Raw genomic sequence first — 17,607 nt, 5'->3', positions numbered from 1 at the left:
AGCGAAAAGGGTATGATCAGGTTACTAGGGATATTCTGTAGGCCACCAAATAGTGAAAGAGAGACAGAGGAGCAAATCTGCAGGGAAATCACAGAGGTGCAAGAACTATAGAGTGGTGATATTGGGGGACTGTAATTACCCAAATATCATTGGGATAATTTTAGACTAAAGGGTAAGGAGGGGGAGGAATTTCTGTAATGTGTTCAGGAGAACTTCCTTGATCAGTATGTTCTCAGCCCAACTTGAAAGGAGGCATTGCTGGTTCTGGTGCTGGGAAATGAGGTGGGTCAAGTGGACCAAGTGTCTGTCGGGGAGCACTTGGGTAAGAGTGATCATTATATCTTAGGGTTTAGACTAGTAATGCAGAAAAGCAAGGAACAAAATAAGGTAGAACGTCTAGATTGGAAGAGGGCTAATTTCAATGCGATAAGAAGGGATCTAGCCAGGGTAGAATGGAACCAAAAACTGACAGGAAGAGTTTTATCAGAACAATGGGCTATTTTTAAGGAAGAGAGGCTTCATGCACATTCCAACGAGGATGAAAGGTAAGTGAACCAGTAACAGGGCTCCTTGGATGTCAAGGGAGATAGAGAATATGATGAAACAAAAAAAAGAGGTTATCTGATGCATGTCAGGTGAATTCTTCAAGTGAGAACCAGGCCATATACCATAAGTTGAGAGGGGAGGTGAAGAGGAAAATAAGACTGGCAAAGAGAGAATATGAGAATAGAATGGCAGTCAACATAAAAGAGAACCCAAAAATCATCAACTGGCATGTAAATCGTTAGCGGATAGTGAGATGTGGAGTGAGGCCTATTGGGGACAAAGAGGGTGTTACAACCAGGTGAGAAAGGTGCCTAAGGGTCTCTTTCAGCTTTCACCTGGTCTTATTGTAACAGGGTTTTAATTTTTAAACACACTGTTTTGAGCTCCCCCTTGGTGAATCCTTGTTCACCGCTTTCCAATTATAAGGCAAAGAAATGAGCACAAACAGGCTTTCTTAGGTTTAAAGAAAAGCAAAATTATATGAAAACTTAAACTCTAAATCGGTTAGCGCTTTTGGTTACACGCGATACGCACATGCAAATAGAGACAGAAAAGAGAAGAAAAATAGTGGAGAGGTTTGAAGCAATTTCAGAAGAGGGGTTTTTGTTAGTGTGCTTTGAGCTCGCTGTAGTCCTTGCTTGAAGGTAGATCTTGCTTTTCGCTGGGGCCCAGTATTCTTAAACCTTGTTCACTGCAGGAGACTTTTCTCTCTTGGGGTTCATATGTCTTCAATAGTTTCCAAAGCTGGTGAGAACGAGATGAGAGCAGGCAAGAGAGAGGTTTTTTCAGTCCAGAAGCAAACAGCTTTGAGTTCAAATTCTCTGTGGCAAGTTCAAATTCAAATTCAAAAACCTCCAACAGCCAGTTAGTCATGTTTGTGTATTCGGCCATCTTAGTAGTTAACCTGGAATGCTAGCCTCTCTACCTTCAATGCCTGGTAATCAAAAGTCTATTGTAGATGAAATTGGAGCAGGGAGTGGCCCCTTTGTCTTTTCCAAGTACTGTCTGTTACTGTGCAAATGTCTTTCCAGTCAAGGGTCTGTTTTTTTTTAAAACAAGTTCTTTCTTTACTCCAGTAACAGTTTAAAAATCAATGTTCATGTGGCGAATTAATGTGTCTCATTCTTGGCAGGTGGGGGCCTGCATGACGAGGGTAATATATGCTCAGAGGCGCAGGGCAAGGCTCATATACTTAATGAGTATTTTGTATCAATATTCACTAAGGAAGTGGAATCAAACAAAATATTGGTAGAAGCGGAGAGAGTAGAGGCAATGGATAGGGTAAAAGTTGAGGGGGGAGGTACTGAAATGGAAGACTATGCTTGGGGTAGAAAAGCCACGTGGTCTGGATGGCTTGCATCCCAGGTTGCTGATGTGGGGATGGAGATAGCGGAATGGCTTGCCATAACCTTCCAATTTTCCTTAGGTACAGGGGAGGCGCCTCAGGATTGCAGAGTGGCAAATGTGACATCTGTATTCATAGGGTGTAAGGAGAGTCCTAGTAACTACAGGCCAGTTAGTTTAACATCAGTGTTGGTTAAGGTTTTGGAAACAATAATCCGGGATGGGGGAGGGGGGAGGGGAATGGAAATCAGACACTTGGAGAGGTTTGAGTTAATTAAGGATCACCAGCACAGATTTGTAAAAGACAGATCATGCTTGACTAATCTAATTGAAATTTTTGATGAAGTAACAGAGAAGGTTGATGAAGGGAATGTGGTGGATATTTTTTATATGGATTTTAAGAAAGTTTGATAAAATACCACATTAAAGGTTGGTTAACAAACTGAGGCTCATGGAATAGGAGGGTCAGTGTCCAATTGGATAAAAAAAATGGCTTTGGACAGAAAACAGCGAGTCCCAGTAAATGGTTGTTTTTCAGACTGGAGGATGGTAGACAGTGGTGTTCCCCAAGGGTCAGTGCTGGGACCACTGCTATTTTTGCTATGTACAAATGACTTGGGTCTTGAAATTCAGAGTAGAATCTCAAAGTTGCTGATAACACCAAACTTGGAGGTATGGCAAACAGTGAAGATGATATGAACAATCTGCAACAGGACTTAGATAGGCTAGCAGAATGGGCAGACAAGTGGCAGATGGAATTTCATACTGACAAGTGTGAGTTGATGCATTTTGGCAGAAGGAATAGGGAAAGGCAATATATACTTAATGGCACAGTTCTAAAGAGTGTGCAAGCACAGAGGGACCTGGGGGATGCATGTGCATCGATCTTTGATGGTGGCAGACATGTTGAGAGTGGTTATGCTGAGGCTTCATAAATAAAGGCACTGAGTACAAAAGCAGGGAAGTTATGCTGAACATTTATAAATCTCTGGTTAGGCCACAATTAGAATGTGTCCATTTCTGGTCACCACACTTTAGGAAGGATGTGAAGGTCCTTGAAAGGGTGCAGAGAAGATTTACCAGAATAGTTCCAGGGATGGGGGATTTTAATTACAAGTTAGGTTGGAAAAGCTGAGGTTGTTCTCCTTAAAATAAAGGCAATTGAGGGGAGATTTAATTGAAGTGTGCAAGATTATGACAGCCTTGGATTAGACAGACCAGGAAAAAATGTTCCCATTAACTAATGGTACAAGGACTAGGGGTCACAGATTGAAGGTTTTGGGCAAGCGATGCAGGGAGAATGTAAGGAAGCACTTTTTTATGCAGCGTGTGGTAATGAACTGGAACTTGCTGCCTACAAGGGTGGTGGAACTGGAAACAATCAATGAATTCAAAAGGAAAATGAATGGCCACTTGAAGGAAATAGTCTTGCAGGGCTACAGGGATCAAGTGGGGGAGTGGAACTGACTGAATAGCTCTGTGGAGAGCCGGCATAGACTCACTGGGCAGAATGGCCTCCTTCTGTCGCTGATGACTAATTGCTTTGCCCATATTTCTTGAGAACATGGCAGTAATTTTATGAATTCACATCAGTGGGGATTGTCACCCACTGGAAAATTGGGATGCCCTACCCATAACTTCCTATTCATTAATGGATGTGCATTTCTGGTAGGGGAGATTCTATGCCAGTAACACAAACTTGGACGTCAGCTCCTCTGTCAGCTGGGACCTGTTGCTGCTGGGAATCAAGGAATACAGTTTAGGTCTCTATTTATGATCACTGCTTTCCATATGAGGGGGTGAACAAGAGGAACACTGCTTCGGAAGTCCTCATTGGAAGTGTATATGTTGAAAACTGAAATCAGCTCTCTCATTATTTGCCTGTCTATTAGAAGTAGTGTAATTTTGGTTGTTTCTAGGGTGGAATGGAAATATTTACCAAGACAAACTTGTTATAATCTAATATCAACTAGGTCGGTGTGGGGAACACTAAAAACAACAGAAGTAACTGGCCCAGTGACTAGCATCAGTTCCATGAAACAGTCCAATGTATCACTGCAGTTTGTCCTTTCCTCTTGTTTTTTCTGCAGAAGGTAAGACATGGTATCTTAATGAAATGACCCATTCATCGCATCATGCAACCCAGCCAGGGGTCAATAAATTCATTGAACATCTTGGGAATTGAACCTATATCTTCAGTAGTGCAATAATGAGTTAACCACTGCATGTTTAAGAAGTTATTAAGACGTGCACGCACCTGATGAAATGGAATATTTGGAAATTGCTATTGTAGGCACATTTTGCTTTCCTCTGGCCAGATCCTCAGGCATACTGTTACTCACTGGGAAAGTGTCAACACTTCCTGAAGATTCTGCCTACCAATCAATGCAAAACAGTTTTGTTGAAAGATATTTGCTGCATCTTTTAATTTTTTAAAATCCCTTTTATAAATCAATATGATAGTCTTGAAGAATCAGAAATGCTACTAAACGATACTTTCAGTGCACGGGGAGATGCATGGAACACAGTCTCAGGACTAGAGAGAGCTCAGTTCCCATGGCAACACCCAGTACCAAGCTTAGCATTGGCTTCCAGTATTCAGGAAAAATTTTAACTTTTAAATCAAAACTTCAACTACAAACATATTTTAAAAAAATCAAAAACAGCACATACAGCTATTTATCTCTACATTGTTCCTTTCTGGCACTCAGAATTCAGAGTTCAGCTGTAGACTTGTAGCTGAACAGTACCAACAGAGTTGTTTTACATCACTAAATTTGTTTTTAAGTAACATAGCCTCTAAGGAACTTTGACTCGGCATATTTATGCAGTGGGAAGGTGAGCTATGCAGAACAAGAAAAGATTCAAACTTCAGCCTGTGCTGAGTTAGCTGAGATAATGGAACAGCAGCCACAATTGGCCTCAGGATCCATGGATCAAGGGAAGGAAAATTAGGGAGGTTGCATCTCCTGAACACTATCCAGTCTGGAAATGCATTCTACAGATGTTGAGTGATAACAAGTTTATGCTTGGTTATGATGACCTTCACAATTTCATAGCTTTTAGGTACTATCAAGGCTCACATACAGGCAACTTATTTATATAACATCTTTCATGATCTCAGGACATCTAAATATGCTTTACAGCCAAATAAAGGTTTTTAAAAGTGTAGTCACTGTTGTAATGTAGGAATGCCGCAGTCAATTTGCACACGGTCTTACAGAGGGCAATTTGATAATTATCAGATAATCTCTTACAGTGATGTTGATTGAAGGATAAATATTGGCTAGGACACTGGGGAGATCATCCCACCTCGTCTTCAAAATAGTGCCAGAGGATCTTTTACATCCATGTGAGAGGGCAGACAGGGCCTTGGTTTAACATCTCATGCTAAAGCCAGCATCTCTGATAGTGCAGCACTCCATCTTAAGTGGGACCTGAACACTCGATCACTTGACTAAGATGCAAAAGTGCTACCAGCTGAACCACAGCAGATGCCTAACAAAGATACGCCAATACTGGCTGTCAGTGAGGTAGCAGAGTGTGTCTCTAAATATCATTCCAGGCGGGGTGTCACAGTTTTAAGAGAAAAGAGGGAAGAAAACTGATCAATTTGATCAGTGTCATTGAAAACATTATTCACACATTGCGGAATAAGTATTTTCACTTTTGTTCTTTTGGAATTCACATCGATTAAGAGAAAATATTACAATCAACAGAATGTCAGAGCAAGGAATGGCGACTCAATTTGCTCTTTTCATCTATGTTCTATTTCAGGACTTGATCCAAACATCTTTTATCCTTTTCTACCCACGTTCATGTTGCTCTATTCCCTCTGAAATCAGCAATTAAATCAGTTTTGAATCCTGCAAGTCAGCAGTTACTTTACGAGTTGACACACTGGTCTATGTTCACTATTTGATGCAAAAAGAAGTTATTTCTCAGAGTAAGGCCAGAATTTTACGCTCCCCCAAAGAGCGGGCTGGTGCCTGGGGGTGGGGCCTAAAATGGAGTGGGAGGCTCAGGGGGCCCTTCCCGACACACTCCTGCCTCTGCCGCCATTTTACACAGGGAGGGGGGAAAACTGCCCACCCGCCCCAGACCATCAAGGCCCTTAAAGCCAATTGATGGCCACTTAAAGGGCTTCCACCCACCACCACGGGGATTTTACCATTCGCAGGCGGGTGGCCCAGGCCAGAGAAAAGCCGCCTCACAGAAGCAGGCAGACTTCTGTGGGGGGGAGGGTTGCCCTCCTGATCAGACACCCTATGCCCGACGGAGGGCGATCCCCGATGCCCCAACACACCCCCTTCCGTCCCCAATTAACCCCCCTGCCCCTCCACACCCTCCCCCACCTTTGTCTCGCCAGGGCCTGACCAATCACCCCTGGCGAGGCCCCAAAAACCTACTTTTACGTGCCAACCTTCCTTTTCATCTTGAAACTGGGCGTAGTCCCAGCAGTGGCCACCGCTCCGGTGGCGCTGCTGTCTCGCTGATTGCCCAGCAGCTCTATCAGGCGGGACTGCCTGCCTCAATGAGGTGGAAGTCCCGCCTAAGACCAATCAAGGGCCTAGGGACCGTAAAATCCATCTCGATCCCCAGGCCCAGTGGAGGCAGGATCGCCACTGACCTCTGGGTTGGTGGATGCCTCCCATCCAACAAGCGAAAAATTCTGGCCTAAGGAATGTTTTGGTGGAGTATATTTTCTACAAATGCAGGACTTCTATAAGTTTTTCTGATTGGTCCAGCTAGAAATAGGTTGTAGCATTGCATTTACTGCTTATCTGCTGAACATATAATTTAACTCTTAGATACTAATCACAGCATTGGATTTTACATCTGCTGCGTGTACATTTGGGCAAGGACAAAATATAACAGCCACTGATGTGATAGAGCCTATGCAAATTCCTCTGAGGAATTATTCTGATGTTCAACATGCTTTAATTTAACTTCTGATTATATTCTCAAGGTAATGAGAGATTTTGAGTAAAGATTTCTAACTTACCTTATTCCCATAATCTGATATAATGCTGCGTTTGCTGGCTGCTGGTGAGATCTGTAGCACTGGGGTTGACGTTCTGCTGTGGTTAACAAACAGTAATGAGAACCTGAGATTATTAGCAACTGCATGCATTGCGCTGTGCTCCATTGAAAATGAATTGCTCCTCTGGGAGCTTGGTAAAACGACATGTTTAAAGCCAGACTTTTCAGTGTTTTACTTTGATTGCTGGATTTCGCGACTAGAGTGCACATTTTTTATCCCTCAAGTCCATGGGCAGTACACCTGGGATTTTCCCATGTGTCCTCCTCGTCGTCCAGGCTCTGTTCCAGCAACAGTAGCTGGCACCTGCACTGTCTAAAGATTTAAAATGCAACTGCTGTTCATGGAGATTTGTGCATATGTGCAAGCTCACATCCAGTGACCTCACCAGATATGTAACCTGGATAGTCTGTGGCTAAAACTGAAATTACAGCTCAAACTGCAGTTTAAAGACCCACATGCTAACATTTTATGCTTATCTAGCAAGCCTGTCTATCTAGTTTATCCTTCCTTAATATCCCATGGTCCCCTCATCGTAGAATCCAGCTCATTCTTTAATAAGCCCAGAGTTTGTGCCTGTTCAGAAAACCATTCCAGGTATTAATCATTCTGTGAAGAAATGCTTCCTTGAAGAAGTCCTTAACGGAACATGACTTATCAGTTTGCCCACTTGTCCTGCAGTGGTGGTTTAACTTAATATACAGGGTTAATATTTTCTATTCCATTTAGAATGGAGGTACCTCATTCCACTTTTTCAAGCTGAAGAATGCAAGTTTTTCAAACTTTTTTTTAATAAATCAGGCATCTGACACTACAACCCATTCATTTTACATTAGTAACTGGAAAAACAGTGGAGACTGGGACTCAGCCTTGTTGCTCTTCACTGTGCCACTTCCAGGGCTTGGAAGTTTTCCTTGTGCTTTGGTGACTAAAACTGAATACAGTACTCAAGGTACCACCTTACCAGAGCATGAGACAGCTTCAGTATCCCAGACTCATATTATAAAGGTTTATTCAGTGGCCCTGTGCTCCCAGAAAGTCAGAGAAATGGTACTACAGTACAGTGCTGTAATCTATCCCTGACCTGCACTTCCATCTAGGGAGTCTGTGTGCTGCATTCCAGGACCATTCAGCTTTCCCTACGTTCTATTGATTCAACATATAGCTCAACGTTGTTTTGTGAATTGCTGCTTTGCAATGACAGAACACAGTCACTGTCAAGTCTATTTTCACTTCCAAACCTCTTATAACAGGGTTGTCTAACCTTTTCGCGTGGGTGGGCGGGGGGGGGGGGGGGGGGCGCAAATTACAATTTTTGTCTTACATAGGGGTCTGGTGAGACAATTTTGGAAAGATAAAGGCATTAAACATTTATCTTGTTATTAATCAAAACAACAACAAATGTACATTTTTGTGAAGAAGCTTTAAATGATAAGTTTAATTTATTGACTTACTTTCTCATCACTATGTTGGACATTGACTTAGTGAGATACCTGACATATTTTGCTTGCACAAGTAGTCAATGTTTGCCCGCACACTCGTCGTAGCAATCTTGATCACTCTCTCTCCCTGTGTGTTGTTTCCCCCCACCCCCCATGTAATCCTCACTGTGTCCCCCTTCTGCTCTCTCTGTCCCAGTGGCCTTTAAAAAAAAAAGTCGGAACCTGCCAGAAAACCCCAAATCTGTCCGAAGTTGGGAAACCACGGTTCCTGATGTCAACAACTGTCAGCTGTGAAACTGACAGCGTGGTCTTTTTTAATAAGTTGGTCTGAAAGAAGACGACAATGTAAAATTTCTCATCTCTGAAATATATCCACAGGCTGGATAGAAACCTTTGGCAGGCCAGATGCTGGCCCGCAGGCCATATGTTAGACAACCCTATCTTATAACATCTTCCGTAACTAGCTTGGCAACATTTGCTAACTATATTTGCTCCACATTTTTTTCTTCCAATGTCTAACACCTTGCACTTAGCTGTACTGAATTTCCTTGACAATGGTTCTACTCACTTGCAAATATTGTCCAGGTTTCTCTATAACTCTATGGCTGCTTCAAATTCTACCACCCTACCCTGTTTAGTATAATCTGCAAATCTGACCAATTTACATCGGACCATAACTTACTGGAGAGGGGCATCTCATAGTGCGCCCCAGAAGTTGGATTTTTTTGCTCACCCTTCAGCTCAATTGATAATGAAGGCATCTGGGACCAATAGTTTATCTCCTTTTAAATAATGAGATTTAAGGATTGAGAAAGAAACAGAGCAAATGGCAGAGAAGGAAATAGGGGGAATTAATGTGAAATTGGGTACAGAAAGAAAAATGTAGAGAGAAAGAAAGATTAGATTAAGATTGAGAGAAAAGAGAGACGGAAAGGAAAGTAAATGTTTTCTAAAATAATTAAATATAGAAAAAACTCTTGGAACAGTTTACTACTTGGAGGACACTTCACAGTTTCAGTTATTTCCTTTCTAGGCCTCAAAATTCAGTGGCATTGCAGGATCATAAATCTAATCATTAAAAGGGTCCTTACATTGCAGAAAGTTAGGGTTGGCATTTTACAGTGACTTTAATTTGTATTTACTGCACAAATCCAGCAATTTCTTGACATTCATGGAGATTTTGGAATTGTGGTAATTTATGTAGTTAAGAAACAACAGGAGCTGCAGAAACAATTCCTGGAGCATTTCACCTTGTATAATTCACAAACTCAACATCTTTCAGCCATTCCATCTCCAAGTTTTACCTAAAATATCTTTTTTCTACATAAGTCACTTCACAAGTAATGAATTGGTTGTGAAGCATCTGGAAATATCCTGAGGATATGAGGAGATGCAATTTAAATGCAAATTATTTGTTCTTGTTCACTTGTCTTTCTTTTTGAATGTATATCAAAGACTTCCAGAATTTAGCTATTACATCACTGAGTTTTCCAACATGCTCTTGGGATATAATTTTTTCAGAAATGACAAGATCTACCCCTTCAGAGTCCATTGGCTGCCACTTGACTCCCTTATAGATCAAAAATATGTCTAACCCAGCCTTGAATATATTCAATGACACAGCCTCCAGTGCTGTCAGGGGGAGAGAATTCCAAAAATTAACAATCCAGATCAGCCATGATCTTATTGAATGGCAGAGCAGGCTTGAGGGGCCAAAAGGCCTACGCCCACTCTTATTTCTTATGCTTTCACATCAGCTGGTACAGGGATTGAACCCACAAAGTTGGCATTATTCTGCACCACACTCTTAGCCACCTAGCCAACTGAGCTAATCAAACCCTGTAAATTTGACTAGGATGGAGTTAAACAGGTGAGAGAGAGATGGGCAATGATCTGACAGCCAACAACACATTTGAGGACTTTGTGAAGGAAAAGGAGCTTGAAATGGAGCAGCAGTTTATAAGGACAGCGGGGTCATGGGTGGATTTTTTGAGGGGTGATGAACGTGGTTTTGAAAGGAACGGGGACAATGCCTGAGGAGATAGTGCAATAGGCAGTGCCAACTAGAAAGGGACGTTGAGTGGTCAACAGTTTAGTTGAAATGAGGGAGCAGGAGGTGAGTCTTGTGGATGAAATGAGCCCAGAGAGGAAAGGGGAGAGATGGGGGCTCAGGGTTAGGGTGGGAAGAGACCTGAGAAGTTTGGTTTGGTTGGCCAGCTCCAACTTGGTGACAACTTCAAGCGAGGAGCGGGGGAAATAGCAGAAATTAAAGATATACAATAGGATGCAGGAGAAACTGATCTTCATTATTTGTCTTTTTTTTCCTGAAGCAGTTTTTAGGACGTAATTTAAGCTTGCACTGGAAAAAAGAATTGTGACTATAAATGCTCAGACTTTTTTTGTTCACTTCATACATCACCATGAAAACCAAAGTCGATTTTAATTTTTCCACTTTAACTTTGTCCTATTTTAGGCTCGACATAAAGTAGCAAGCCAACTGAAGTAGAGGAAGACATTGAGGTCAAGCCAAAAGAGTCACAACACTCTCACTACTGAAACATTATGCTCTCAAGTAAAAAGTTACAAATTGAAAACTTCCATTTATAACTCATGTGGACTTTATTTTTAAACTTGTAACATTAATGCTGTTAATTGATTTAACAACAGTTACAAGTATGAATTCTGCTTTATTATTCACTATTAGTCATGTTTTTTCTTTGACTGGTGACCATTGAGTGTTCCTAAACAAACGCCCAGTAACGACCTGTAACTATACAAGGATTCTAATTCATAATATAATTCTGAAGGACTTCTTGTACTCCATGTACAAATCTACCTGGGCCACCAGAGATTTCAAAGGCATCAACTGCAGCTGATATATCCAAAAGAACCAACAGCAGCAACCCCAGTATTCACCGCACCCATCTTCCCTGCACAAGAAAATATGCGCCACAACACCTTGGTACATTTGGTAGAAAGAAGGATAAGAAAATAAGAACTAGAAGCAGGAGTAGGTTATACAGCCCCCAGAGCCTGCTCCACCATTCAATAAGATTATGGCTGATCTGATCTTGGTCTCAACTCCATTTTCCTGCCTGTTCCCCATAACCCTTGACTCGCCAAGAGCTCAAGAATCTGTCTATCTCACCGTTGAACATATTCATTGACTCAGCCTCCACAGCTCTCCGGGGTAGAGAATTTCAAAGATTCACAACCCTCTGAGAAGAAATTCCTCCTCATTTCCATCTTATATGGGCCATCCCTTATTCTGAAAATATACCCCTAGTTGTAGATTCTCCCATGAGGGGAAATAACCTCCCAGCATCTACCCTATCAAGCCCCCTTTGAATCTTACCTGTTTCAATAAGATAACCTCTCATTCTTCTAAATTCTAATGAATATAGGCCCAACATGACCAACTGTTCCTCATAAGATAACGCCTTCATCCCAGGAATCAACCTAGTAAACCTTCTCTGAACTGCCTCCAATGCAACTATATTCATCTTTAAATGAGACCTAAACTGTACACAGTACTCTAGGAGTGGTTTCATCAATGTGCTGTACAGTTGCAGCAAGACTTCCCTACTTTTATACTCCATCCCCCTTTCTTGAATAGGGGCATTACATTTGAAGTTTTCAAAGTTGCTGGGACCTCTCCAGAATCTAGGGAATTTTGGAAGTTTACAACCAATGCAGCCACTTCTTTTAAGACCCTAGGATGCAGGACATCAGGTTCAGGGGCTTCTAGTCCCATTCGTTTACCTAGCACTTTTTCTCTAGTAATAATGATTGGTTTAAGTTCCTCCCTCCTATTTGCCCTGATTTTCCACTATTATTGGGATACTTTCAGTGTCATCTCCCTTGATGACAGCTACAAAATATTTGTTCAAAGTCTCTGCCATTTCCTTGTTTCCCATTATTAATTCCCAAGTCTCATCCTCTCAGGGTCCAATGTTTACTTCAGTTACTCTCTTCCTTTTCATATATTTGTAGAACCTCAATGTCTGTTTTTATATTTTTTGCTAGTTTACTCTCAATCTATTTTACCATTTTTCTTTTTAAAAGTCATCCTTTGCTGGTTTCTAAAATGTTCCCAATCTTCCGTCCTATCATTAATCTTGGCAATATTGTATACCTTTCCTCTCTATTTGATACTATCCTTAACTTCACCATCAGCAGGATCATGGCTGAACTTCTACATCAACTCCATTTTCCCACCCTATCCCATATCTGATTGCCTTAGTGCCCAAAAATCTACTGTTCCCAGGTTTGAATATCCACTGAAATCCACAGCCTTCTGAGGTAGAAGATTCCAAAGATTTACAACCCTCTGAAGAAATTTCTCCTCATCTCAGTCCTAAATTGCCAACCCCTTATCCAGAGACTATAACCCTTAGCACAAGACTCTTCGGCCAGGGGAAACTGCCTCTGAACATCTATGTTAAAGCCTCAAAGAATGTTGTACATTTCAATAAGATCACCTCTCATGCTTCTAAACTCCAGAGTATATCAGCCTATTCTACTGGATCTTTCCTCATAGGACAGCCCTCTCATCCCAGGAATAAATTAGCTGAACCTTCATTGTACCACCCCCCCCCCCCCCCCCCCCCCCCCCCCCCCACCCCCACCCCCAAGGCAAGTATATCCTCCCTTGGATATTGAAACCAAAACGATACACAGTAACCCAGGTGTTACCTTGCCAAAGCCCTATAAAATTGCAGCAATATTTCTTTACTCTTGTATTCCAGCCCCCTTGCAATAAAGGCCAACATGCCATTTGCCTTCCTAATTGCTTGCTGTACTTTCATGTTAATTTTGTGATTTGTGTACAAGGATCCCAAACTCCCTCTGAATAGCAACATTTACTAGTCTCTCATCTTCTTAAAAAAAATTCTCCACTTTTCCATCCTACCAAAATGTAATAATTTCACCCTTCCCGACATTATACTCCATCTGCTACCTCCTTGCAGGTGCAGCAGGCAGTTAAGAAGGCAAATAGTATGTTGGCCTTCATGGTGAGAGGATTCGAGTACAGGAGCAAGGATGTCTTGCTGCAATTATACAAGGCTTGGTGAGACCACATCTAGAGTACTGTTTGCAGTTTTGGTCTCCTTATTGGAGGAAGGATATTCTTGCTATGGAGGGAGTGCAGTGAAGGCTCACCAGACTGATTCCTGGGATGGCAGGACTGACATATGAAGAGAGATTGGGTCAAGTAGGCTTGTATTCGCTAGAGTTTAGAAGAATGAGGGGATCTCACAGAAACCTACAAAATTCTAACAGGACTGGACAGACTAGATGCAGGAAGGATGTTCCTGATGGCGGTGGGGGGGGGGGGGGTCCAGGACGAGGGGTCACAATCTAAGGATAAAGGGGTAAGCCATTTAGGACTGAGATGAGGAGGGATTTCTTCACCCAGAGAGTGGTGAACCTGTGGAATATTTATCACAGAAAGCAGTTCAGGCTAAATCATTAAATATATTCAAGAAAGAGTGAGGTATAGTTCTTAGGGCTAAAGGAATCAAGGGACATGGAGAGAAAGCGGGAACAGGGTACTGAGTTTGGACGATCAGCCATGATTGTATTGAATGGTGGTTCAGGCTCGAAGGGCCGAATGGCCTACTCCTGCTCCTATTTTCTATGTTTCTTGCCCAATCACTAAACCGGTCTATATCCCTTTGCAGCCTGTTTGCATCCTCCTCACAGCTTACTTTCCCATCTAGTTTTATATTGAGAGCAGACTTGGATATATTGTACTCCGTCCTCTCATCCAAATCATTGATATAGACTGCAAATAGCTGAGCCCAAACACTGATTCTTATGGCACTCCAATAGTTACACCCTGCCATCCTGAAAATGACCCAGTTATTCCAATTCTCAGTTTCTGCCTGTTAACCAATCCTCATTTTCTTCTGGAAGAACCAATAAGGAGCAGATCTATTCTCAGGAAAACCAGCAAAAGATGTGATGAAGCCTGTGATCTAACACTCCCATCCTGATCACTGAAGGAAGATGTTTGACAATTGGAGGTAGGAGGAAAAAATTTATAAATGTTTTGGAAGATACTTTTTTTGATAAAAAATTATGGTCCAGAATTCTGTGCAAAGGCAAGACTGCTGTAGAACGGCACAAGTGATCCTCAATCCTCCAATGGCAAATTTTCTGGAAAAAATAACTAGAATATGCTTCAGGAAGCATAGTAGCAGATCAGAAACAGAGTGGCAAGTGGCCAAAGTAAAAGCCCCATTGTGATGTGCCACTTGGGCCCAAACTGTTTAAATAGATATTTGAAAGCTGAACTGATGGAACACAAATAAAACCACAATTTACTGTAAGGAATTTTTATATCTCTGGTTAGTTTCTTGGATGGAACAGTGATGATCCAAATTACAAAAAAGCAACAAACGGTAGTAAATGGCTAGGAACCATCAATCCGTTTCCGACAGATATATAATTTCTGTTGCTTTGCAGCAGTGACTTGACACATCATTAGATCTGCACCACTGAATAATTAAAAAGCACTGAAGGCAACACAACTATTTCTTAATGTAAATGGTAAACTATGATTCCTGTGATTGCACCAAACATACTGAGACGACTAGTGTCGCCCTGTAATGGTGTAAGTGGCTGTGATAATCACAGTGGCGTTAATTCAGCAAACCTGATCTTACCATTGATTCCAATGGTTGGGGGGTGGGGGTGAGAGGGGATCTACGATAGTTAGACATTCAACTTATTAATGCAGTTACCATATACTAATAGCCCGGATTTTGCGGTCAGCGGTGAAACGAGGGTTTATGCTGCTGACCTCAAAGAAAGTTTCGCTGAGAGATCTAGTCATCTTTGTGTGTGAACTTTAACTCTCTTGACATGCAGTTGATTGTAGCTTTGTTTAATAGGAATTCCCCAGCATGGAGCTGCAGTGATGTTATTAAGCTGTCCAAGCAGCCAATCACATTAAAGAATTCTCACGTACTACCAACTTGGAAATGAAAAGCATGAATAATCAAATTACTTTTTAAAAATTTGAGAGAGCAAATAAAGATAAGGACATACACATGGGGTGAAGGTAGAATCTGAAATAACATGAACAAACTTTAATTTTTTTAAGCAATTTATGAAATCTAGTAATTAATCACAGTAGAGATATTTAAGAACATTCCACTTATTTTTAGGGCCAAATTGGTTGTTCATTACTCCTCAGATCGCTGTCAAAAATCCAGTTACACTCATTGAGCAAGGCTTAACTTTTTATGATTTCGCTGATTGCTGGTGGGGGGTGGGGGGTGGTGGTGGTGGGTGGTGGTGGTGGTGGTGGTGGGGGGGTGGGGATTGGTGGTGGTCCACAACGCAGCCTGTGATAATTGTGCTGGCGCTAAATCCTGAAATTGTGGTCAGATTCCACTGACAGTTCGCCATCAAAAATCCCTAAATTCAAGGCCAATATTATTATGCACCGTGTCATTAATGTCTGTAGGTTAAATTGTCTTATGCGTGAGCAACAATGAGGCCAATGCTAGCATTTGGCTTGCAGTTTTATTCCCCCACTTAAAAAAAGAGCTGCATTAGGAATTTAAACAAAGAGCAATCAAAATGATTTCAAGCTTGAAACAACTACCACGATGAAAGGCTCAAGCTCAATAAATTTGAACTGCATTTACATAAGCTGCAGAAACTACTGAGGGAATAACGAAAAGGTACAGATCAGGTTAAAACAAGCAAGCTACACAACTTGGACGAGATTAGAGACTAAAGATGAAAAGAAAATCATCTTGTGGAGGATGAACAGATGACCAGAGATAATAATTGAGTAAATTGCCTTGGTTGTCACCAAAATTAAAGAGGAGAAGACAATGAGGTGGAGCATTCAGATAGGACAACTATATAGAAGGAAGAAAGACCAAAAAAATTAGAGCTACTCGGAGTGGAACAACACCAGGCCATGAGAATGTGCTGCAGGAAGTCAGGGCAAGCAGTCAAACATCTTCGGAAATGGATGTTGTGCCAGAGTTGTGGGATGTAACACAGCAGTTCAAAAGGGGAGAAAGGGATAAACTAGGTAACTATGACTTATCAGTAGTAGGTAAGCTTGTAGAGGCTATAATAAGGGAAACATTAATATCCACTTTAGAAAGAAAGATTAATAAAAGGCAAGTCATCTCTGACAAATAGACATTTTGGAGGAAATGATGTACACTGAAATGCAGTGGAAATTGTATATATGAATTTCCAAAAGGTAATTCAAGCACCATCTTGGAGGTTGATTGTTAAAAAAAATAGGCAGACTGTGTTAAAATTAATGTGGTTTTAGGGCTGCGCTGTGGATTCCCCCCCTCACCCAGATCTAGCAATCAGCGAAATCATAAGTTAAGTCTTGCTCAATGAGTATCTGGATTTTTAATAGCGATCTGAGGAATACTGAACAACCGATTTGGCCCTAAAAATGTTGGTTTTAGCACATAAAGAGAAAGTAGTGGTTAATGGATAATTTTTGAATTGAAGAAATGGTAACAGTGGTGTTCCTTGGTTTCAGTGTTGGGACTGTTACACTTTTCAATATAAACCAGAAATGTGGATTTGGGTAAGGAGTAAAAATATCAAGATTTGTGGATTACACAAGATAGTGAGCATGGTTAACTGTGAAAACGATTGTAAGTGACTTCTGAAGAACATAGACAGGGTTAATAGATTGGGTACTTAGATATTGGATGAAACTTAATGTGGAAAAACATGAGGTTAGACATTTTGGGAGTAAGAATAAGGAGACAACATCTAAATGTAGAGCAGAGAAACTTAAGGCGTTCAAATATACAGACCTTTCGAAACGATGCAATCCATCAGCACAGTGTATGTCAGGATTAAAGATAGCCAATGGAATCTTGGGTGTATAGCCAATGGAATAAGGCACATGCAGAAAGTGACTAACAACAAAATGTTTTATAAAGCTTTCCTAAAGGCCTAGGGGGTAACAACACAGTCAGCTGTACAAATCAGCAAAGTTGTACTGGGTTAGCTGATTTCAAGTGGGGGTAGCATTGGGGCTCAGCAATTTAGCTTGACAGTCCCTGTGCTGCAGAGTGAAACAATGTACCATCGTCCACTGCTCCTGCCTGCTATACAGTGATTGCTGCTGTACATTACCTGTGAGCGGTCTGCTTAGCTGCCAACACGGACTTTCTAGGCCCCCTACGTGAAAGTGAAGTGCAGCAGGATGGACAGTAGTGAAACAGCCAA

General features: G+C 41.5%; 1 protein-coding gene across 8 annotated transcripts in view; it reads right to left on the bottom strand.

Annotated features, from left to right (window-relative positions):
- Positions 1-17,607, bottom strand: part of sytl5 (synaptotagmin-like 5) — a 347,258-nt gene that overhangs the window by 40,823 nt on the left and 288,828 nt on the right. For all 8 annotated transcript variants that reach the window (XM_068040626.1, XM_068040631.1, XM_068040625.1 and 5 more), the window contains 2 exons: positions 6,896-6,968; positions 4,148-4,265 (listed from right to left, as the gene is read on the bottom strand). In XM_068040626.1, the coding sequence (XP_067896727.1) occupies positions 4,148-4,265; positions 6,896-6,968 (191 nt within the window). The remainder of the gene's footprint in view (positions 1-4,147; positions 4,266-6,895; positions 6,969-17,607) is intronic.

The sequence above is a fragment of the Heterodontus francisci genome, chromosome 10, assembly GCF_036365525.1.
Source record: "Heterodontus francisci isolate sHetFra1 chromosome 10, sHetFra1.hap1, whole genome shotgun sequence".
Taxonomy (NCBI): Eukaryota; Metazoa; Chordata; class Chondrichthyes; order Heterodontiformes; family Heterodontidae; genus Heterodontus; species Heterodontus francisci.
This window is presented reverse-complemented; position numbering and strand designations above follow the sequence as displayed.